Source organism: Leiobunum rupestre, chromosome 5 (genome assembly GCF_980474605.1).
Source record: "Leiobunum rupestre chromosome 5, qqLeiRupe1.1.hap1, whole genome shotgun sequence".
Lineage (NCBI taxonomy): Eukaryota > Metazoa > Arthropoda > Arachnida > Opiliones > Sclerosomatidae > Leiobunum > Leiobunum rupestre.
In genome coordinates this window covers 7,009,185-7,035,010 of record NC_143388.1, presented here as the reverse complement: position 1 = coordinate 7,035,010, position 25,826 = coordinate 7,009,185, and the positions used below count along the sequence as shown (strand labels likewise).

The 25,826-nt window shown below is 35.4% G+C and overlaps 1 protein-coding gene across 1 annotated transcript in view; it reads right to left on the bottom strand.

Annotated features, from left to right (window-relative positions):
• The window catches only part of LOC149943420 (cytochrome P450 2J6-like), a 42,120-nt gene extending 34,426 nt beyond the window's left edge, over nt 1–7,694 (bottom strand). Inside the window, exons 1-2 of the mRNA XM_090175154.1 lie at nt 7,595–7,694; nt 6,798–7,203 (exon numbers count right to left, since the gene is read on the bottom strand). Of these exons, the coding sequence (XP_090031280.1) occupies nt 6,798–7,203; nt 7,595–7,670 (482 nt within the window). The 5' untranslated portion in view covers nt 7,671–7,694. The remainder of the gene's footprint in view (nt 1–6,797; nt 7,204–7,594) is intronic.
• Nucleotides 7,695–25,826: the final 18,132 nt, after the last annotated feature.

Genomic DNA, 25,826 nt, shown 5'->3' with positions numbered 1-25,826 from the left:
AATAAAATTTCAGTAAAATCGATAAAAATGGGTAGAATCAATAAAATTTCAGTAAAATCGATAAAAATGGGTAGAATCAATAAAATTTCAGTAAAATCGATAAAAATGGGTAGAATCAATAAAATTTCAGTAAAATCGATAAAAATGGGTAGAATCAATAAAATTTCAGTAAAATCGATAAAAATGGGTAGAATCAATAAAATTTCAGTAAAATCGATAAAAATGGGTAGAATCAATAAAATTTCAGTAAAATCGATAAAAATGGGTAGAATCAATAAAATTTCAGTAAAATCGATAAAAATGGGTAGAATCAATAAAATTTCAGTAAAATCGATAAAAATGGGTAGAATCAATAAAATTTCAGTAAAATCGATAAAAATGGGTAGAATCAATAAAATTTCAGTAAAATCGATAAAAATGGGTAGAATCAATAAAATTTCAGTAAAATCGATAAAAATGGGTAGAATCAATAAAATTTCAGTAAAATCGATAAAAATGGGTAGAATCAATAAAATTTCAGTAAAATCGATAAAAATGGGTAGAATCAATAAAATTTCAGTAAAATCGATAAAAATGGGTAGAATCAATAAAATTTCAGTAAAATCGATAAAAATGGGTAGAATCAATAAAATTTCAGTAAAATCGATAAAAATGGGTAGAATCAATAAAATTTCAGTAAAATCGATAAAAATGGGTAGAATCAATAAAATTTAAGTAAAATCGATAAAAATGGGTGGAATCAATAAAATTTAAGTAAAATCGATAAAAATGGGTGGAATCAATAAAATTTCAGTAAAATCGATAAAAATGGGTAGAATCAATAAAATTTAAGTAAAATCGATAAAAATGGGTAGAATCAATAAAATTTCAGTAAAATCGATAAAAATGGGTAGAATCAATAAAATTTCAGTAAAATCGATAAAAATGGGTAGAATCAATAAAATTTCAGTAAAATCGATAAAAATGGGTAGAATCAATAAAATTTCAGTAAAATCGATAAAAATGGGTAGAATCAATAAAATTTCAGTAAAATCGATAAAAATGGGTGGAATCAATAAAATTTCAGTAAAATCGATAAAAATGGGTAGAATCAATAAAATTTAAGTAAAATCGATAAAAATGGGTAGAATCAATAAAATTTCAGTAAAATCGATAAAAATGGGTAGAATCAATAAAATTTCAGTAAAATCGATAAAAATGGGTAGAATCAATAAAATTTCAGTAAAATCGATAAAAATGGGTAGAATCAATAAAATTTCAGTAAAATCGATAAAAATGGGTAGAATCAATAAAATTTCAGTAAAATCGATAAAAATGGGTAGAATCAATAAAATTTCAGTAAAATCGAAAAAAATGGGTAGAATCAATAAAATTTCAGTAAAATCGATAAAAATGGGTAGAATCAATAAAATTTAAGTAAAATCGATAAAAATGGGTAGAATCAATAAAATTTCAGTAAAATCGATAAAAATGGGTAGAATCAATAAAATTTCAGTAAAATCGATAAAAATGGGTAGAATCAATAAAATTTCAGTAAAATCGATAAAAATGGGTAGAATCAATAAAATTTCAGTAAAATCGATAAAAATGGGTAGAATCAATAAAATTTCAGTAAAATCGATAAAAATGGGTAGAATCAATAAAATTTAAGTAAAATCGTAGGGGTTTATAATCCGTGATTTTGCCATGCTATTTTACGTAGAGAAAGATTAAACTTAAATTGAGTTACCATGGAAAAACGAATGGCTATTGAAACTTTTCCCTTTAGGAGCTTTCAAGATAAATGAAGGTCTACTTAACCGTCGAATTTGAAAAAAACCGGGGGAAAACACCTCAGGATGTCTCCTTGTAAGTCATAGTATTATATGTATAATAGGTGTTTCCATAAAATAAAACAATAAAAAATTAAAATAACTAAATCTTTTTCTCTGCGTCATGAGTTTAAGCTTTTTAGCAATTTATTGGCATGCTAGTTTCGCACGTGGACTTCAAATTTTCAAATTTCATTACGTGCTCTCTACCTTTAATATCTATTGGCGACCGAAAACTATCGTTACGCCCCCTTGAATAGGTAGCGGCTAAAGCAGACGCTATTAGTTTTTCCTCATCGTTATTGGTAAATTTGACTTAATAAGTAATGATACCTGCATTTTAATATAATATTTACATCGTTTGCTTATATTTTGATAAGTTTATTTAAGAAAAAAGTTCTTATGAATTTTTAATTTGACTGTAGCAGACGCTAGATCATAGGAGCTACCTCCGATAAGCTAGCACCGCTACTCCAACTAGACTCTTTTCGATCGTGAGTAAAACGATTTTCACGTGGCATCCTAAATAAACACTTCATAAATATTTTATCTACCTATAAGCTTGCAGCAATTTATTGGCACCTAGGAGCAACAAACACAAGGAGCCTTTAAACACGCTAACGCAGTGTTGTGTACAAATTTCATTGGAGGAGCCTTTACGCTGAGCGTTTTACGGAAAGGGGGAAGATAATTTCTAAATTTTCCCCTACCGACGGCAGCAGGAGATAATGCGTCTAACCAATGAAAACTGTACGCAGGAAAATCCACGACTTTTGACGGGTTGCGTTCTCCTTGTGTGGGTGCTGCGTTTGCTGCTCCTAGTTGGCACCGAAACGAATATCGCAACGACATTTCGGCACTAAATGGTCCGCAATGAAAACTCGTGCTCCAATTATATTCAGGAGAGCAGATAAAACCCTGTTTGTCTCGTCATTGCCAGAAGAACAAGACGTACGACGGTCAGAATACACACAATCCTTCTAATGTGTTAAGTTTGTTTGAGCTATTCACAGCAACCTGCAACGCCGGTATCACAACCAATATATATCCACGGCCACACATAATTGTATTTACACTTATTTGTTACTTCTAGTCATACTTTGAAAGCATCGAAGATTCTTTCGATCAGTGTCACTCTTATTTTTTACTTCTGATCACACTTATTTGTTTCTTCTGGTTAGACCTTGAGTGTCACACTTATTTCTTCCGGTTATATGACAAAGACTAGTTCGATCAGTGTCATACTTTATTGTTACTTCTGATCACGTCTAATTGTTACTTCTGATCACACCTAATTGTTACTTCTTATCACACCTTATTGTGACTTCTGATCACACTTATTTGTTACGTTGAGTGTCAGCCTTATTACTTCTGGTCATACGCCGAAGACTAGGTCGATCAGTGTCATACTTAATTGTTACTTCTGGTCATACGTTGAAAGCGCGGCCTTGAAAAACGCTAGAGGGAAACGGGCGCGTAGACCTCTATAAACACGGGGATTTACAATGTTGGAAACTGCGGGGGTCCGTATACGCTGCCCAAAAAACCTTACTTAGAATTAAATTTAATGAACGTATTTGCAACTCTAGGTTATATGGAAACCACAGCTATTCAAAAATATAACTTTCATGAAAATCGGACTTAAATTAAGGAAGTGTATGTAGATTTTTAGGCGAAAATATAAAACCACGAAAATGGGGTCCCGTAAATTACCCTGAAAATTACACTTAAATTTAATATTTTCTGATCAATACACTGTTAAAAAAATTCGTTCAGAAGACGTTCAACATAGAACAGTCTGTTCAAAAATGAACGATAGCGTTCTAAAGGTATGTAACCGAGAACGGTGTGTTCCAGATATTTTATTTCGTTCAAATAAGAACGAATGCTCTTTCGCCCTCTGGAGGAAGGCTTGTAAACTACACAATAGAATAGATTCGTTCCAATAGCTAAGAGATCGTTACCCTTAGAACAGGTTTTACACACAAACCTATATGGATTTCTTTGTATTGGTTTGTTGTCCATGTACTAAGATATAAGAGTGACACTTTCAACGTATTACCAAAAGTAACAAATACGTGTGACACTATTTTGCGGAAAACTTCGTATGGCCAAAAGTAACAAACAAGATTAACATCCATAAAGTAATAAATGAGTGGTTTAGAGTGCGCTTTGTTATAGGTAGTTTTTTCGTACATTATTATGTTGTTTTAAGTTAGTGTACTGGTTGATTAAACTATTACTCGTAGTAATTTATTTACAGGGTGAGTTAGAACATGTTGTTATGAAGTTGTTTTTGTAGTTGTATATACAGTGTGTTTGGAAATTTACAGAAGATTAAATTTCATTGTTCTTCACTAGCGACTCAAATGGCGTTAGGTCTGTAACGCTGTTTCTCAGAAACTACCCCACCTATTGAAAATAAACTTCACACTAATAACGATATAAATAACCTCCGTGTCCTAACGAATGGGAAAACGAAAAAGGGTCGTGAAAGGTCCGAATTTATAGGACACGGACCGTTTTTTTTAAGTATATTTTTATTTGATTGGCAAGGTAGACGAAATACGTTCGGAAATGTAATTGCCCAAGTTCCAGAATTAAAATTTACAGAAAATATTTCGTATTATACTGCAATTTGGTTCGACGTTTTCAGCATAGAAATAAATTCTAAAATCGTATGTTACCAGTTCTCGGCCTCTCGGCTGAGAATAGAATGTAATATCTTTTGCGCTATGAAAAGGTTTATTTGTTTTACGCATATCACTTTCGTGGTAGATATTTTAATCGTAATAAGAAGGTTGTAGTTGAGGTTGGAACTAAATTCAAATAATCTAGTTTTAAGGCTGGTTTTCCTTTTCGGCGGGCAATTGGTTAGGATAGGTAACTTTTATTAATTTAGCAAGATGAACCGCCGGCAGGAGACATGAGCTATAATTTTGGAAGCAATAACTTTAGGTACTCTGTGTATTGGATAATGATAAAGCATTCCAAGTCGAACGAGAAAATGATCCACAGCGAACGACAAAGCGTTCCGCGGCGAAAGATAAAATGATCCACGGCGAACGACAAAGCGTTCCACCGCGAACGACAAAACGTTCTAATTTGAACAAAGAAGGTTTGTTCAATATAGAACCTCTTAAGTTCAATATTGAACCATCAACCATCGTTCTTTATCGAACGAAAATGTTTTGTTCATTTTAGAACAAAATGGCGTTCTGCTACAGGGACAACCTTCTGAACGGCGATTTGTTCAAATTAGAAATTTTTTTTTTAACAGTGTATAACCGAAGTTGTAGGTCCGCTGAATCCTAACCTATCCTATAATATTTTTTTAACGTTATCGGACTTAATTTTAAATAAAATATCTACCACATAAAGCGAAACCACCGAAAATAGGAAATTCGGCAAATGCCCAACTTCTATTGCTCCGATTTGAAAACTTTATGAAAGGCTATCAATGGCGATGCATGGTCCCACGAACGAGATATCATTGACTCTTATAGCCCTAACCGTTGAAGAGATATGCGCGACACGGCGGCATCGGCGACACTGCAGTACGTGAGACTAATACACACAAATCCTTAGGATTGTGTGTGAAAACGACGCCCATCCAGCTTTCCTCGCGTAATATTTCCCTTCTTCGCCGGACAAGCTTCCTCTTCGTGGAAAACAGAGGTTATAGTTGCAGCTTCATATTCTCTGTTAATCTGTACACATTCTTGGTCCTATAGAATGTTTGTCAAATTTATAACGATCAAGTCATGGCCTCATAACGAGAACGAGAGCGTCCGGAGGAATTTGGAGCGTTCGAAACACTCCCCTACCTGTAACACACGGGAGTCCAGGGCCTAAAATAGTGGGCAGTTCTAAAATCGGATTTCAGCAGTGCTATTTATCGTGAAATTATCGCAAAAAGTATGAACAATTTAAAATAGCTGATTACCCCACTTCACTATTTATGCTCGAAATGTCCTACTAGGCTACTTGATTTAAGGTCGGCCCGACATTATATTTCTGCCGTCTTTACAAAGTCGACCCAATGATGTTTCGGAATACGTATGACCATGAATCTATTTAACCCATGAATATCCAACTCTATCATTAGCCACGGTATACTCTGAGGGAACGTGGGGCGGAGCCTATTTTCGCGCCATACGAGTGATTTACTCTTTAAGCCAATAAGAACGAATTCGGAAATGATGTCATTTTAGCGCCAGATAGTTTACGAGAGCTCGGAGAGCAGAATAGCCGCGAAATGACTTCTCAGGTACGGTTCACGTTATTTTGTTCAAAATAAGCTTTACAGCTATAATTATTTATAGTATAAAAATATAAATTAAAAAGGAATGTTACTCCGATATTTTGAAAGCAATCTTATGCTATCGAGTGTCTGTGAGATTTATAACAATTTAAACATACAAACTATCTCTGAAAACCTAAGCCTCGGTGAAACTTTGGAAGAAAACCTGAGTCAATTTTTGCCATATTATTATTAAATAATAAATGCTCTGTTATCATTTTATTCTAATAAAATCTATTCTAATAATAATATGAAATAGATCTATTTATTTAAATAGATTAATGATAAGTACTGCAAAAAGGAAACATAACCATAACGCGTCATTTTAGGAACTAACGCTTCGACTGCTTATAAATAACAGCTGACACAGCTGAGTTCTACTTCGACTCCGTCACTATAAATTGGCTCCGCCCCACGCGTCGCCAGAGGTGACCTAGGGTATTCCAGTTGAATATTCATGGGTTAAATAGATTCATGGTATGACGGCAGAAATAGGATATATGACGTCGGCCCGACTCCAATTTGCAACAGGAGTTTTTACTCCTATCCCTCTGTCGGGGAAAATACGCATACCAGCGCAAAGGTATCACAAGCTGAAGCCATGCTTAAAAAACTATAGACGCAAATAAACATCTAATGCGAAACATTTAATTACACTTATGTCATAATTGAAATTGACTTACTCGACCTCCACTTTGAGGGCGGTGACAGCTCGAACGCCTTTTCTGATTTCCGAATTGAACAGCGAAAAGAATTTGCCGAGTAACGGGTAGTAGTACTTCTTCTTATTCTCAAACATGTAATTTTGTACACTAGCCTGAAAGCTCTGGACGATGTTCGACATTTTCGAGTTCGGATCGAAGGTGGTGTTGGCCATCAGTTGGAAGATCAGGTTGTTGGCCTCGTGCACCAGGACGTCTCTCAAGCGAACCGCGCTTCCTTCGTGGTCTCGCAAGGTCTTCATGAACCGGGCGACGTGGTCTTGAGCCGTGATGGCCCCGTGTTTCCGACCCATTCCCAGTTCTCTGAATGAATGCAACATGAAGCGACGCTGATCCTTCCAGTCGGGTCCACTCAATTCAGCCATACCTTGAAAATATATAGGCGTTAAAATCAATGCAATCAACTTCAAATGACATGTCTAAAAGGGTTTCGGCCCTCTAAAATGTGTAATTAATCGTGAAACGTTTTAGAAAATACTATTTTTAGGAAATTTCAATAGTTCTTTCTATTAAATACGGGAGGCCACGTGTAAATGATTTTTCTACGTCATTATCTATAGTCATTGAAATATTTTGGAATTTGATGTCCACGCGCGTGCCAATAAAGTATTATAAAGCTCAAACTGGCGGAAAAAAACATTTTATACTTTCTTTATTGTTTTATTTTATGGAAACACTTATTGATTTCAAACTATTTTTCGCCAAATTTCAAATCTTTGACAAGGATATTAATGAGATATCGTGGTGCTCTTACGTACTCGGCTGGCCAGGTATCATTTTGAATCCATTTGGTATGCGTCCCAAAAAGTTGTCGTTGAATGAGATTTCCTTCATGACATCGTAATCAGTGACAACAATAGTCAGCTAAAAAATAAAACAAGTTTGAAGCAAAGTTTTCAAATTTCAAATTGTAATTTGAAACCAAAATACGGGTATTGTTCGAATGCTTACGAATGTTAAAATTCATTTTTATTTAAATACTAAAAGAGTAATCTGCTTCCCTACGATAAAATCTAATCAGCCCAAACTCTGTAGATAGCTGTAGAAATAAATCATGGGTTATAGAAAATGTACCCAAATATATTCTATAGAAACGTTTCTATAGGACTCAGATTACTCTTGAAACATTTCAATGAAACGTTTTTGTCTTGGATATTGCCAGCATTATCGTAGGTTACTCGGGGGCGTAAACTATTTTCGTTGCTATAGAAACTGGTTTATATTATTAAGACGAGGTTTTCCACAGAGTACTTCTATTCCCTCTTTCCATAGAAACTTGCAGTGGTTTTAAAGGAATAGTTAGTAGAGAGGTTAGTGTTTATCTGTAGCTGGGCTAGCCACAACTCTTCAAAGCCGTCTAAACTCCCCTGTATGGCTGTTAAAAGTGAATCAAACCTGTTGCAATTAGAGATGTGAGCCGGTAAATTTACCGAGGTAAATTTACCGGTAATGGTAAAATTATGGTAAATTTACCGTAAATTTACCGGTAATGGTAAAATTATGGTAAATTTACCGAGTGGTTTTACCGGTAAATTTACCAATTATTTTCATAAAGCAAAAACACCCAAAAATATTTTGTTAAACTTCAAATAAAAGAAGAAACAATTACATTTTACATTGGACCAGAAAACCAAATCATTTTCCTGTTAAAGAGAGACGCCCGACTAGTCTCGGAAGTTATTAGTCTCGAATGTGAATAACACCGAAATATTGTACAAAGTGATCTGTTCAGTTTCGAGTCTATTCCAGTACCGCACATTGAGCTTTCGAGACTATTCAGATTCGAGGCTAGGTCACTTTTTACAATCTTTCGGTGTTATTCACATTCGAGACTAATCATTTGCGAGACTATTCAGCGGCCCCGTTAAGGACTCCGAATTCCCGGCACTGTGATTTTACGTTCCATACATTTAAATGTATTTCTAAGGGGTTATCTAGGAGGTTTCTCAAAGTTTAACGTAACCTAAGACTATGGTAAAATTAAAATACTACTTTTATAGTTATTGTGACATCAAACCATTATTTTGATTAAATAAAACAGTTAATGGTTTTTATTTTTACCGGTAAATTTACATCACTAGTTGCAATGCAAGCCTAAAATTCTATAAAATGTCGGTAGAAACTTTCTTACCTGAAAACCTTTCCGTATTTTTCGGAGAGTTTGTGGTAGTAGAGATGTCTAGTGTCTCCGAGGAAAGGCAGATGACCCACTATAGGCCAACTGAAGGGTCCTGGTGGAAGGTTATACCTCAAATGCTTCAGTTGCCTCTGAATCAGCAAAACGAGGAACAAGGTTGTGAGAAACACTAGAACCACTTTAATTTCAGATTCGACGTCGCCATAGACGTACGAAACCAGCCATTCTATTATTCTAAACATCGTTGTTCACTACAGAACTACGGTTTTAATTGAGATCTTCATAGAGGTAAACTATGATGGTATTTTGATTTTAAAAAAGAGTGTTCGGTTTCTCATACAGCGATCTGATAGGGCGATATTGCAATCTTGACAGTCGCCAATAATATTAGATAAGGCGTTAAAATGTAGTCAATAGTTCGCGATTTTTGAGGTCCTTCAAATCTAGCTTTGTAACGGGAGCCCGTCTGTCTTCCATGTATGTTGCATAAAGACCTTGTGATAAAGACGTTTTGTTAACGAACTAGAGATAAGTGTAATTTCCAGATAAATTGCAGTAACTTCCAATTGAACATCGATATAGCAGTGTAGATACCAGAGCAAATTAACTGTAAGATATTTGTGAAAGCTGGACAATAGTGTTACACAAATTTTTGATTCCCCGAATAATGGCTTAATTTTTTTAAAGGAATCTTCGTTAGAGAGTAAGTTGTGTGCTTTTGTATATTTTTTAAAATTAATTGCCAAACGTTCTTGTAAAACTTGATACCACCAGATGTCGATACAAATACAACTCCAAATATTTTAACCTTGGTAGTCTAGCCTCTATTGATTATGTATCTACTCTATCATAAAAAATACAAGTTGGCAAGCCAAAATATACCTCTCCTCGGAAGAGTTTTTAATTTTCAGTGAAGCGTAACTGGATCCGTGGTTCTGCGGTAGAACGCTCACCAGTCGTGTAAGAGGGCTCGGGTTCAAATCCCAGACGATTAAAAAATTGTACTACACCCAATGACAAAAAGAGGGCGCTTTTGGAAAACCTTTTCCCTGATTCTAAGAAACTGGGTACGCAGTGATTACCCTTTGCCCCGAAAATGCGAACGCAGGCCTGACAAACAGACCCACCCACCCACAGACAGACAGACAGACACGGCGGTTGTATAACCCCTCCTAGGGTACAAAGTCCCCTCGGAGAGGTAAAAATGGCGTATCGCCACGATGCACTAGCTCGTGTTTTACCTAAGCCTTGGCTTACACTTCGATTATTAAAAGTTTTGTACTTTCCTGTTTGTTATCCGTGCGTGGTCGAATCGTTAAATGTGAGATATCTGCGCTAAATGCGCTTGAGGGATGAGCGAGTGCGAATTTCATCAAAAGAAAATTAATATTTTTACATTTAAGATTTTAATTTGATAATACATATTAATTTATATCCTGTTTACTTAATCTATACAAGACGGAATCATATTATTTTAATTATTATTATTATTATTATTATTATTAAGATTATCGTAGACAAGGGGTTTTTCGAGGTCCAGACTCCCTGTCCTTGGGCCTAGCTTTGACTGCACTACATTTTCTCCCCTTTCTCGACCCCTCTTAACATTCACATACTTAGACCCCCTTTGTCGAATTTCTGGCTACACAGTGTTGGGTAAAATACTTTAATTTCGGTATTTATAAAAATACTGAATACTTAAACGATAAAGTATTTAAAACAATAAAATACTAAATATATTTAGCTAAAAAAGGTTGGGTCAAATTTAACACAAATTGGGTCAATAATACCCAAAAATTTGGGTCCGTATTTCTCCAGTCCAAAAATTTGGGCAAATGTAAAACAACCCAATTTGAGCAAAATAATTACCCAACCTTGGGTCAAACCTTGCTTACCCAAGTAGTTGGGCAAATGAAAACAACCCAATTTGAGCAAAATAATTACCCAACCTTGGGTCAAACCTTGCTTACCCAAGTAGTTGGGCAAATGAAAACAACCCAATTTGAGCAAAAATAATGACCCAACCTTGGGTCAAACCTTGCTTACCCAAGTAGTTGGGCAAATGAAAACAACCCAATTTGAGCAAAATAATTACCCAACCTTGGGTCAAACCTTGCTTACCCAAGTAGTTGGGCAAATGAAAACAACCCAATTTGAGCAAAAATAATGACCCAACCTTGGGTCAAACCTTGCTTACCCAAGTAGTTGGGCAAATGAAAACAACCCAAAAATTTGGGTATTTAGGAAAATCCCCAAAATAATGGGCTAAAATAACCCAATTTATTGGGCAGTTATATTTGCCCAAACACTTTGGTAAAATATAAAAATTGGCGAAAATCTACATTTAACCCAAATAATTTATAAATGGCCTTTGCCGAATAATACAGACTAATTGGGTTACTTTTAAACTATATTCAATGGGAATGAACTACTCAGCCATTTGCAGCTCTCCATAATATCTTATTTCGTGAAGACATTTAATAATCGTTTATTGAAAACTAAAAATTTTAATTTGCAACCTTGATTGTACTCCACTGTCATACAGAAGCCTCACTGTTCTTCACAGAGTGGCTAAGACCTTTTTAAAATGACCTCCTATCCACAACTTCAAGATACAAATCACAAATGTTTTGAAAATTAGCTATATTTCTCTGTTTCGCAAAAATAAGTTTTAACTTTTCCAAAAATCTGTTATATATTAACTCGTATAGGTCAAAATTCCACCAATTCCACTCATCCAATACACAATTCAAGATAACAACCAAAAATGTTTTGAAAATTAGCTAATTTCTCTGTTTCGCTTAAATAAGTTATAACTTTTCCAAAAATCTGTTATATATTAACTCGAATAGGTCAAAATTCCACCAATTCCACAATTCAAGATACAAATCAAAAATGTTTAGAAAATTAGCTATATTTCTCTTGTTTCGCTAAAATAAGTTTTAACTTTTCCAGAAATCTGTTATATATTAACTCGTATAGGTCAAAATTCCATCAATTCCACTCATCCAATCCACAATTCAAGATAACAACCAAAAATGTTGTAACCGATCCGGTCACAGATGGCGATCAGATCGGCTATCTTCGCCATATTAATTTATTATTTAGTCTTTGTTCTCTCATTCGCCACCAGGACGATCCGCGGCGCTTCGTCGCCGATAAAAAGGCGCTACAGACGAAGCACCGCGTCCTGCCGGGAGTAGTGGCTCACTCCTGTAATCCCAGGCGTCCGGGAGGCAGAGATTGTGGATGGCCGTGTGAGGACGACCACTAATCCCACAACGGGTGGTTGTCATACTTCCGCCATGGGTGTCCCAACCCTATCCCCAAGTATCCCCCCGTTGGCGTGGCCGTAACACATATCTCGCACCTGATTAATTAAATGGACGAGCGGACTGTATTGTCCCACCCGTTACAATGGCTCATAACGAGCACAAAAAAAAGCACCGCGTCCTGGCTGCTGATCAGAAGAAGAAGAGACTGTCAAGCTGACAGTGTTTAGTTAGTTAATCTTGACCCCTCTCGAAGCCCAGAAGGCAATATTATAATTGTTATTTTTGAATCCCCAAGAGGAATGGCGTATCAAGGAGGGTTGTCATATCTTGTAAGTTTGTAAATTCCTCGTTTAATTTATTGTATTAAGAAACAATAAAGGTCATTGTTTTCACCACATTCAATTCCTGACGTATTTTATACATATAAAACTTGCCTGGCCCGAACTCTTAACTTGTGACAGTCTAGCCTAATCGTGTTGCATCCTTACTTGGATACGATTAGGTTGATTCAAACTGTTACAATGTTATGAAAATTAGCTATATTTCTCTGTTTCGCTAAAATAAGTTTTAAATTTTCCAAAAATCTGTTATATATTAACTCGTATAGGTCAAAATTCCACCAATTCCACTCATCCAATCCACATTTCAAGATACAAATAAAAAATATTTTGAAAATTAGCTATATTTATCTGTTTCGCTAAAATAAGTATTAACGGTGTAGGTCAAAATTCTACCAATTTAACTCATCCTATCCATAACTTCAAGATAAAAACCAAAATTGTTTTGAAAATCAGGTAATTTCTCTGATTCAGAAATCTGTTATATATTAACTGGTAAAGGTCAAAATTCCACTCATCCTATCCATAACTTCAAGAAGAAAAACTAAAAATGTTTAAAAATTAGCTATATTTCTCTGATTCACTCATTCCTAAACTTATTACGTGTAGGAAATGCATAAAATTTAGTTAAGAACATAATGCATTTAAAATATCTAAGTTCATACTGCTTATAACTTAAAGAAGAATAATTTAAAATTACAATTTAATTACGTCTGTTATTTTAGTGCCAACAGCTCAGTTTATGGTTGTTTTGTGGGCCTAAAAATTCAAACGTTCCTGGAAAATTCTAGAATTAAAAATTTTAGTTTCGACTATTTAGCGCGTAAACGATAAATGAACCAATAATAACTCAACATTCAAACAATCAGAACGTTTAGCAGCCGACATTATGGAGTGTTACTAGTTTTTGGGTACATTGAACCAACCCAAGTTGGGCAATAAGACAAATCAGAGAAATAACCCAAAAGTTTTAGAACAACCCAAAATGGGTTAAAATTAACTCAAACTGGGTCGAAATAAATTTTACCCAAAATATTTAACAAAACCTTTTTTAGCGTGTACTCCTACGGTAAATGATTTAAAATATAATACTAAATACCCACAGCATAAAGTATTTAAAATAAATAAAATACTTTATTTTAGTATTTTAAAATACTAAAATATTAAAAATGCTGTGATTTCTTGAAAAGCGGTAAAAATGAAAGACTGTTCGAAAGATTGAAAATATTCCACTTTTATGCGCGATCTAAAAGGCAGATTGTCTCGTAAGTCTCGAGTCGTCGCTACTCCAACGGCACAACGTGCGATAAGCGGAATTTTTCACGAGTTTGTGCGTGAGTATGAATTAGGCGTATTTCCTCCGCTTGATGGTGTTGTATGGAGACTATTTGATGGATAAAGTATTTTTGCTAAAAAAATCAGTATTTTGTTCAAAATACAAAAATGTATTTAAAATAAAATACTAAATACATTTCTTTAAAGTATCTGAAATAAAATACAAAATACTGAAAAAGTATTTAAAATACTACCCAACACTTACTATGTAAGTTAATGTTTAATTTAATCTTCCTTTCGCACTAGAAACAAGGGGAGCTACTAAAAAGCATACCAGCATACTTAGCATACCTAGCATACCAGCTGGCCAAGATAGAAGCGAACTTGGCTAATCGCATACCATAAAGACGTCGCGTTGGGTTCATTTTAAACGGGTCACATCCAATTTTATCGTTAACATTACTTCGTTTTAATTTGATTTTAAGAAGAGAACCTTTCGCACTTTTGGTAAGCACCTGACATACTTCGTGCATACTCCTGACATACTTCGTGCATACACCTGACATACTTCGTGCATACACCTGACATACTTCGTGCATACACCTGACATACTTCGTGCATACACCTGACATACTTCGTGCATACACCTGACATACTTCGTGCATACACCTGACATACTTCGTGCATACACCTGACATACTTCGTGCATACACCTGACATACTTCGTGCATACACCTGACATACTTCATGCCTACACCTGACATGCATCGTGCATACATCTGACATAATTAGTGCCAACACCTGACATACTTCGTGCCAACACCTGACATACATCGTGCTTACACCTGACATACTTAGTGCATACACCTGACATACATCGTGCATACACCTGACATACATCGTGCATACACCTGACATAATTAGTGCCAACACCTGACATACTTCGTGCCAACACCTGACATACATCGTGCCTACACCTGACATACTTAGTGCATACTCCTGACATACTCCGTGCATACACCTGACATACATCGTGCATACACCTGACATACTTCATGCCTACACCTGACATACATCGTGCATACACCTGGCATAATTAGTGCAAACACCTGACATACTTCGTGCAAACACCTGACATACATCGTGCCTACACCTGACATACTTAGTGCATACTCCTGACATACTTCGTGCATACACCTGACATACATCGTGCATACACCTGACATACTTCATGCCTACACCTGACATACGTCGTGCATACACCTGACATAATTAGTGCCAACACCTAACATACTTCGTGCCAACACCTGACATACATCGTGCCTACACCTGACATACTTAGTGCATACTCCTGACATACTTCGTGCATACACCTGACATACATCGTACATACACCTGACATACTTAGTGCATACTCCTGACATACTTCGTGCATACACCTGACATACTTAGTGCCTACTCCTGACATACTTCGTACATACAACTGACATACATCGTGCATACACCTGACATACTTAGTGCCTACTCCTGACATACTTCGTGCATACACCTGACATACATCGTGCATGCACCTGACATACATCGTGCATACACCTGACATACTTCGTGCATACTCCTGACATACTTCGCGCATACACCTGACATACTTAGTGCCTACTCCTGACATACTTCGTGCATACACCTGACATACATCGTGCATACTCCTGACACACTTACGAGGATGATAAAATACGCGAAAAAGTAGATTAGTCCATAATTAAAAGGGATAATATAGCTAAATCCTAAACAAATTTGAAGAAATTAAAAAACTTACTAATAACTCGTACCAATAGGTCTTCGAGCAAAAAAACGCGAAACTCAGATCAAATAGATCTTCGAGTAAAAATAAATTAAAAATAAATAAAATAGCCAGAAATTCCAACGGTAGACCGGTTTCGTTCTATTTGGAACTCATCAGTACCGTGCGGGAAATCTGGCTGGCGACTGTCAAATCTAAAGGAGAAACTAAGCCTAAACATTAAAAATTTCAAAACGCGTTGCATATTTTATCATCCTTCTCACAGTCCATAGGTGGTTTCTTCTAACTTAACTTATCGTATATACTATTCTCCACCACACTCCCCCCTTTTCGGCTTTCCGTTGCTATATGCAACGCGTTTTGAAATTTTTAATGTTTAGGCTTAGTTTATCTTTTAGATTTGACAGTCGCCACTCGCCAGCCAGATTTCCCACACGGTACTGATGAGTTCCAAATAGAACGAAACCGGTCTACCGTTGGAATTTCTGGCTATTTTATTTATTTTTAATTTATTTTTACTCGAAGATCTATTTGATCTGAGTTTCGCCTTTTTTGCTCGAAGACCTATTGGTAATCTGGGCCGCGTCAAAATTCTGAGAAGGAGTTCTTCTCTTGAGAAGAGTTCTTCGTGAGAATTTTTCTCCCTGTAAGAACTCGCTGAAATGCGTCAAATGTAAAAAGACTCTTCTAAAGATGGCGGTTTACGAAGTTACGATAATCCCAGAAACTTAGTAAACTAAGCCTTTGACAATAAATATTATTTTTAGACGATTTCACGACAATATATGAAGGAAAGGTTTCGTAGGAAATTAACTAACCATTCTATATTCTCTGAAATTAATTTTCGTCCAAAAAAATATCATAATGTTTATTTTCAAGTAAACTTATTAGAATATTAGCTGCCATTTTCATTTGTAATTTGACCAAGTGAGAATGCTCGGAGGCATTCTCACTCTTCTCAAGAGAACTCGTGAGAAGAGACTACGTCACTTCCTGTGAGAAGGACCGTCAAAAGTTTGAGAAGTGAGAATTTTCACTATCAAGGGAAGAATTCTTAGAATTTTGACGTGCCCCAGGCTGGCGAGTTGCGACTGTCAAATCTAAAAGATAAACTAAGCCTAAACATTAAAAATTTAAAAACGCGTGTGGTGGAGAATCGTATATACGATAAGTTAAGTTAGAAGAAACCACCTATGGACTGTGAGAAGGATGATAAAATATGCAACGCGTTTTGAAATTTTTAATGTTTAGGCTTAGTTTCTCATTTAGATTTGACAGTCGCCAGCCAGATTTCCCGCACGGTACTGATGAGTTCCAAATAGAACGAAACCGGTCTACCGTTGGAATTTCTGGCTATTTTATTTATTTTTAATTTATTTTTACTCGAAGATCTATTTGATCTGAGTTTCGCCTTTTTTGCTCGAAGACCTATTGGTACGAGTTATTAGTAAGTGTTTTAATTTCTTAAAATTTGTTTAGGATTTAGCTATATTATCCCTTTTAATTATGGACTAATCTCCTTTTTCGCGTATTTTATCTTCCTTCTCACAGTCCATAGGTGGTTTCTTCTAACTACACTTACGAGGAGACGACCCGAGGTGGTTCTCACCGATTTTGTTCAAAGTTGGGGGATTGTTAGACCTAGATGTAACATGAAACCCACTAAAGGGAAAAGTTACGCTGGGCTTCCGTTTTGCCATGGCAACCAAAAATGTTTTTGACAACATAAAATGAGAAAAAGTCTACGTGAAAGAACATGCGAAAATGACAAATTCTAAGGGCCCTGTGCAAAACTTCAATAAATCAAAAAAAATATTAAAAAAAAAAAATAAAAAAATAGTAAATTTAACATTTTTGGATTACTTTGGACAAATAGGGGGGGGGGGGGGAGATAAAAACCATTTTGGGTGAACTCGAGCGAATTTGAATAAATACGTCGAAATTTTAGGTATAATACAAAATATTTGTTAAACTTATGCCGTGATAACTGCCATATATTTTCGCCGATAAATCATAAAATTTCTACATTACATTATCTGAACGATGTTAACAGAATTTTATATTTCGATAGAAAAACGACGCCATTTTATAAAATGGCGGATACAAATATAAATCATGGTGCAATAAGTTAGGCAATTTGTATCCGATTAACCTAAGATTTTCTACGTTACATTATCTGCCCGAATGAATTCTTACTATAGATTTTTATAGAAATTCGACACCATTTTGGAAAATGGCGGATATCAATAAAACTCATCGTGCGATAAGTTCCGTAAATATTCGTCGATTAATCAGACATTTTCTACGTTTCAAAAAATAAGCCCCTTACACTGTGATAGAAATCTGACGCCATTTTACAAAATGGCAGATATCATAATGCGATAACTGCCGAAATTATTTGTCCTATAAATCATATTAATTTTAATAAAATTCGAGGCCATTTTGCAAAATGGCGGATGTCAAAATGTCTCACGGTCATATAGGTTCCGTATATTCAACGATAAATATGAATTTTTCTGTTTCATTAAATGATCGAATAAATAAGTCCTTTCTATTTTGAAAGAATTTGGGCGCCATTATGGCGCATGTCTGAGAAGTTCCGTAATTATTGGTCTACTATTCTGAAATTTTCTATTTCTGACCGAGTAAATTAGTCCTATTTCTTTTGAGAGAAATACGCCGTTTTCTAAAATAACGCACATCAATGTATCCCTCGATGTATCCCTTGGTGCGATAAATTCCGTATTATTATTGTTATAAAAAATTTATAGGAAACTTCATATAAAATGGGTAAATTATAATGCATTTCGGCAAAATCCAATAATATTGGCTAAGTTCCTATATCATTGGATTAATAGAAAATAATTATGGTTAAATTCATCATTTAGGCATAATTTGGGTAAATTGAAATATTATTAAATTAGTTCAATTGGCATTGTAGAATTATTGGTAATTTGGAAAATGGTTGTAATTCAGGAAATTTTGGTTAATTCTGGAAACTATTGGTAACTCGGGAAATTATTGGTAACGCGGGAAATTATTGGTAACTCGGGAAGTTATTGGTAACTCGGGAAGTTATTGGTAACTCGTGAAGTTATTGGTAACTCGGGAAGTTATTGGTAACTCGGGAAGTTATTGGTAACTCGGGAAGTTATTGGTAACTCGGGAAGTTATTGGTAACTCGGGAAGTTATTGGTAACTCGGGAAATTATTGGTAACTCGGGAAGTTATTGGTAACTCGGGAAGTTATTGGTAACTCGGGAAATTATTGGTAACTCGGGAAATTATTGGTAACTCGGGAAGTTATTGGTAACTCGGGAAGTTATTGGTAATTCGGGAAATTATATGCCAATATGTCAAAAAATGGCCAAAATCAGGTATGCCCGAAGGTAAGGTAGAACTAATTAAAAAAAAATTATCGTTTGGACTTCACTACAGCAAAAGAATAGGGTTAAAGTATCACCTATAGGAGGCGGAATATTGGTCTATATATTAACTAATTTGTTTAAAGAGTAGTAAGGTTATGTGTAGACCCCTGAAATAGCCAATCACTTTATCTTCTCCTTCCCACAATTCCCTCAGAAAATGGTTGCAAAAATTTAAAAGCTGATTTCTTTACTCGTCTATTTACAAAATATTATATACATTTTTCCGATATTTATTTTAACCAAATAATATATTATAATATAAACTTACCAACATTATTATAATTCGCCCAATGGTTAACGAATTTTCACTATATAAATTGGATTTAGTGAAAATTAATAGACTGTAAACAAAATTATGTTAATTGCACAATATTATTGGAATTTTCTCAATGTATTCAAATATACACAATATTATTTCAATTTACCAATTTTATATAAATATACACAATATTATTTCAATTTACCAATTTTATATAAATATACACAATATTATTTCAATTTACCAATTTTATATAAATATACACAATATTATTTAAATTTGCCCACTATTATTTCAATTAACCAAATATTATTGGAATTTACTCAAAATTGTTCCTATGTAATCAAAATTATTTGAAGTTACTCAAAATTGTTCCAATGTAATCAAAATTATTTGAAGTTACTCAATATTATTAAAAACACCAAATATAGTTTGAATTTCTCCCAATTTATATGAATGCCGACAGTGTAATTTGAACTAATTTAATGTTATTTCAATTTACCCAAATTATACGAATTTACCTAAATGTATTCCTTTCCTAATTTAATGTGAAATTAGCCTTAATTATTTCAGTTAACCCAATGATATAAGAACGTATCCAATATTATTTGAATTTGCCGAAATATACCCATTTTAAATAAATTTTCCGATAATTTTTCTGATAACAATCAAGAAATACATTGTTATGCGCTATTTTGCAAACGGCAGATTTCAAATCAATGGACAAATAATTTCGGCAGTTATCGCATTATGAGATATTGATATCTGCCATTTTGTAAAATGGCGTCAGATTTCTATCACAGTGTAAGGGGCTTATTTATTGAAACGTAGAAAATGTCTGATTAATCGACGAATATTTACGGAACTTATCACACGATGAGTTTTATTGATATCCGCCATTTTACAAAATGGTGTCGGATTTCTATAAAAATCTATAGTACGAATTCATTCGGGCAGATAATGTAACGTAGAAAATCTCAGGTTAATCGGATACAAATTACCTAACTTATTGTACCATGATTTATATTTGTATCCGTTTTTCTATCGCAATCTTAAAATCTGTTTACATCGTTCGGATAATGTAATGTAGAAATTTTAAGATTTATCGGTGAAAATATATGGCAGTTATCACGGCATAAGTTTTACAAATATTTTGTATTAGGCCTATACCTAAAATTTCGACCTATTTATTCAAATTAGCTCGAGTTCACCCAAAATGGTTTTTATTCCCCCTATTTGTCCAAAGTAATCCAAAAATGTAAAATTTACTATTTTGTTTATTTTTTAAAAATATATATTTTTTTGATTTATTGAAGTTTTGCACAGGGGACCCTTAGAATTTGTCATTTTCGCATGTTATTTCACGTAGACTTTTTCTCATATTATGTTGTCAAAAACATTTTTGGTTGCCATGGAAAAACGGAAGCCCAGCGTAACTTTTCCCTTTCATGTTACATCTAGGTCTAACAATCCCCCAACTTTGAACAAAATCGGTGAGAACCACCTCGGGTCGTCTCCTCGTAAGTGTGTCAGGAGTATGCACGATATTGGTCAGGAGTATGCACGATGTATGTCAGGAGTATGCACGACGCATGTCAGGTGTATGCACGACGTATGTCAGGTGTATGCACGATGTATGTCAGGTGTAGGCACGAAGTATGTCAGGTGTATGTAGTGATGTAAGTCGGGTAAATACCCAGTGGGTAGGGTATTTTTAAATAGGTATTTACCCGGGTATTTACCCCATGCCCGGGTTAATACCCAAAACTAGGGTTTTTATGATTGGGGCGTCAGTTAGTATCGGGTCGAGTGGTACTATCTGTTATCCTCCTTGTCTACATCTTTTGCTTTGTTTTTGCTTATTAGGTAGGGCAATTTGGGCAAACTACATTTTTTAAATGCAGTTTTATTTTGGTCAATTTTATTTCTAGCCTGGGAGTTATTCAAAGATAAAATAAAGGTGTTGTATAGAGTAGTATCGCTCTGTAGCTTTGGGCTATGGCCGCCATTTTGAGGGCAGTTTTTTATCTATAGGAAAAAGCATGGGTGACGTCGATATACGTCACGCCGATATTACTCTATTCAAATATTGCTGGAAGAAGTACCAACATTCTAATGTCAACAAAATGACGAAGCATATCAGGAAATGTTTTCATGGCCCCGATGAAATGAATAAAATCCTTAATTCCTCATGTTACTGTTAGTGTTAATCCTGGTAAGAAAATAGTCATGATGCGGAGTCTGAGGAGACCCAGTAGCAGCAGAAACTGAACTTTAAAGTGATCGTCCAGAAAATAAATAAATAATAATTAAAATTTAATGTGAGCATAAGTTGATGTGTTTGTGGGTTTTTCAATTACCGTACTCTTAATTGAATAAATTAAAAAAATTTAACAAAGAAATTAATGGTGTTTATAAACACCTGGGTATTTATGTATTTTAGGTATTTACCCGGGTAAGTACCTAAGGTATTTACTTTGCGTTATAAATACCCGGGTATTTTACATCACTAGGTGTATGCACGATGTATGTCAGGTGCTTACAAAAAGTGCGAAAGGTTCTCTTGAATATCTGGCATTGAAGAGAAGAGTCTAGGGCTTAAAAACAGAAAAAATATTAGGTATTTTTCCATTTAAAAAAAAAGATTTTATTTATGTTACAAATATTAAAAATTTGTTGGTATGCTTTTTCTCTCGGCCGGTATGCGATTTGAATTTTTACGCTTCTTTTGTGAAAACGACACGAATTAAAGCTAACATTTGTTAGAAACCAAATAAACCATAATACAAGGAAATTAAACTTAATTTTAATGATTAGAATAATCAATAATGAGACGAGTTCCACGCGACGGCTTGTTGGTATGCTTTTTCTCTCGGCCGGTATGCTTTTTCCAGAATAGCTCCAAACGGCGTAGAAACGTTTACAATTATCGGTAAAATTGAGTGGAAATGTTTTAAAATGAAAATAATTTAACGAAGGTTATTCTAAAATGCTTAAAATCAAATTAAAACGAAGTAATGTTAACGATAAAATTGGATGGGACCCGTTTAAAATGAACCCAACGCGACATCTTTATGGTATGCGATTAGCCAAGTTCGCTTCTATCTTGGCCAGCTGGTATGCTAGGTATGCTAAGTATGCTGGTATGCTTTTTAGTATTTGCCAAAACAAGACGTTTCTAAGAAGTATGCCTATTCAACCGAATCCCATTTGAAAGAATTTTTCAAGCAAGAATTTCAATTTATAGACATGGTATGATTTTTCTTAAATATCTGAATTTATGAGTTTCAAGGATATAACAGGGTACGTGACGAATTTTATGTTTTTCAGACTATAGTACACTTCACTTTAGAAAATAGGAACTTGTAGGTCATCCATCACACGGACCGTTTTAAAAGTTATTAATTGGGAATGTTTTGGCGGTATTTTCAAAAATGTAATATTGTTTGTATGCAAGTACAGAATGTAAATTTTTGGGGGCGAAATACAATTTATTGGCTGTTACCGAACATCACAATGAATATTGTACCACGGGTTACATGCTGTCACATGGAGAAGTATAAGGTAGGTTAGGTTAGGTGACAGGGGGTTCCCGGAAATAGACTACTTTTGTTCTCCACCCAAAGCCCCTGTTTTTATCCCTCCTACGAATTTTTTTGATATTAGTACATATTGAACTAATAAAACAGCTCTTCACCCAATTTTATTGTTTTCGTAACACATAAAGTATAAATTGAAATCCGGCCAATTTGGCGAGTTTTTCGATCGCTCGGGAATCGATTGAATGGGATTCGGTTGAATGGGCCAGGAGCGTTTCTAATGCAGTTAAATGCATATTTATTAACTTTTTTAACTGGTAAAAATCAGAGGTACCAATGCCCTATCTATTTGGTCCGAGTTTCGCGTCTTTTTGTCCGCTCGAAGACCTATCGGTACGAGCTGTTAGTAAGTTTTTAAATTTCTTCAAATTTGTTTAGGGTTTAGCTTTATCAAAGGTAATATAACTACGTACCCTAGATTCGAAATCTCAGCGTTTCGCGATAGCCCGTTTTCTCGTGAGGCTTTTACTGAGTTCGCGCCGTAAGTCGGAAAAATCGGGCTCCATAGCAAGTTGAGAAATAAGGAATTTCAATAGATAACCCAAAATTATATTACTCACCTTTAGTTTTCTTTCGTTTAGAAACTTTTTTTAGAGCTACAGGCATGATCTATTATTGTTTTAAAACAATATAACGCAAAAATATCTGGTGTCTTGAAAACCGCAAGTCAAAAACCACGGCGCAATTTTCACTACCACAAATACAGGTCCCAAAGGCGGGGAATTCATTTCCTCGCCTTAAAATTTTCGTCGATTTTAAAAGTAGATTACGAGCGAAATAATTAAGGGAAAATTATGAAAGTAGTCTTAAATAAAACCTGGAAACTTACTAAAAATCATATGAAAAATTCAAAGTTGAGTACAAACACTAAAATTATTAAAAAGTCTCCGAATTGCAACACCGTTAGGAAAACAAATTACCGTAGGAAAAGCAACCAATTTTCACGAAAATTCGTCCGCTGAGACTCAGCTCGTGTCTCCGCCGTTCGGCAGAGCCACTTGATTTTTGAACCCCTCCTCTTCTATGGAGATGTCCGCTCCTATTGACTGAACGCAGAATCAGTCACGTGCTTCCTCCATGGTATAAGCTTGTACTATATGCTAGAGCGAGCTCCCGAATTCAAAATTTCATTTGCTATGACTAGTTGACTACCTAAAGGCTTTCAAAACTCATTTATTTAAGTTTTAGCGAAAAATATAACGAAAATATATCGATTCTACGTACAGGTTATTTAACCAAATAGTTCTTGTGTACGAGCTTTTAGTAAGTTTTTAAATTTCTTCAAATTTGTTTAGGGTTTAGCTTTATTATCCCTTTTCATTATGGACTTATCTACTTATTCGCCAATTTTATCATGCAGTCCATAGGTGGTTCCTTTTAACTTAACAATGCCCTCCTTGCCCCACCCGAAAGACATCCCTGTACATATGACACATTCCCTATTGAAAATATAATGTTTTTTTTAGTATCCGCCTAATTAAGTAGTAGTTACGGTATAGCGACATCTTTTATGGCGTTAAAAACCTACACTCAATAATTTGCCACTTGGTTTTTTTAAATATTTAGATTTAAATATTTTTGAAAATGATAGCTTTGAAAATAACACTGGTGGTACTCTAAATAACCACACTGGTGGTAAAAGAAATAACCACACTGGTGGTCTGAGAAATAATCTTGATAGTCATACGAGGAATGACTTCAGTGTGTCAGAATTTATAGCCCGGTGTACCTAGTAACAAAGACCATACCACCGGAGGCCTATCATCATAGTGCCCTACGCCAGCGTCCCCAAGCCCGGACAGGTGACAAATCCAGCATGGGTAGCAGAACCCCACTACTGATGGTCGCACCTTCGACGCAAGCCACTCAACCCAGCAGAAGGTGTAGCAATGGGTGGACCAATCCCCACTTCGCACACAGCAGTGGGATTAAGAATGGATGCTGTAGCAGCTCCAGCCGACACCCCACCTATGGAGGCAGGGAGTCAAGCCCTTTGGAAAGAGCTCCTAAAGGGGAACGACGAGCACACAGCAGTCCAAGTAACCCGGCACAGCTGGCACCGGAGATCCCGGTGTGATTCCAAAAGGCCGGGAAACAGGACCGCCGTGCCCTCATACGGAGGCCCGCCGCCCCACAGCAGGCTACCCAATCCACCGAGGCGGTCAGTTTGCACGGACCTTCTCCGTTAGCCTGAGCCGAAGCTCAGTATCCAGCCCCTACCCGACCGAAGTCGGAGGTGGAGATAGGACCATTTGACTAGAGCTAACATCTCCCAGTGCGCCAAAGCCCTTATGGGTTACAAGAGCCGGACCCCGACTCCCCGGTAAAGCCACCAGTTATTGCACTCTCTGACCCATTAAGGGCCCGAGGAATGACCTCAGTAGTTTAAATTCTGATTATAATAATAATGGGAATTTTGAACGGCTAGTTGTTCGCAATTCTAGTGGTAATACAATGAACGAGGGCCGTAAATTTGTTCAGCAACAAATTTAACTACGGAAAAGAAAACATACATAAAAAATTACCCTTCCATACCTTAAAAAAAGAAACTGACTTTAGAAAATCAATTATCGATTGAGTGTGGTCAGTGTCCTCTTATTGTAAATGCTGATGAAGGGAATGGTGAAAAACTAAAAGAGAACAAACATTCTTGGAATTGTGGCGCTATTTGTTATATTAGGCTTATGTCTGTAGAAAGAATTGTAGAAATTTTCAAGACAATAGGTAATTCCAAAAAGGCTTGAAATATTTAGCAAGTGTGCTGGTTCTCACCAAGTTAGAATGGGTCACTGCCTTGATTCGAAGAAATGTACGAGTTATTTGAGAACTCTAAGGGAATTAGTTCCACATTTTAGTGCGCGTCGTATTCTTCTAAGACATA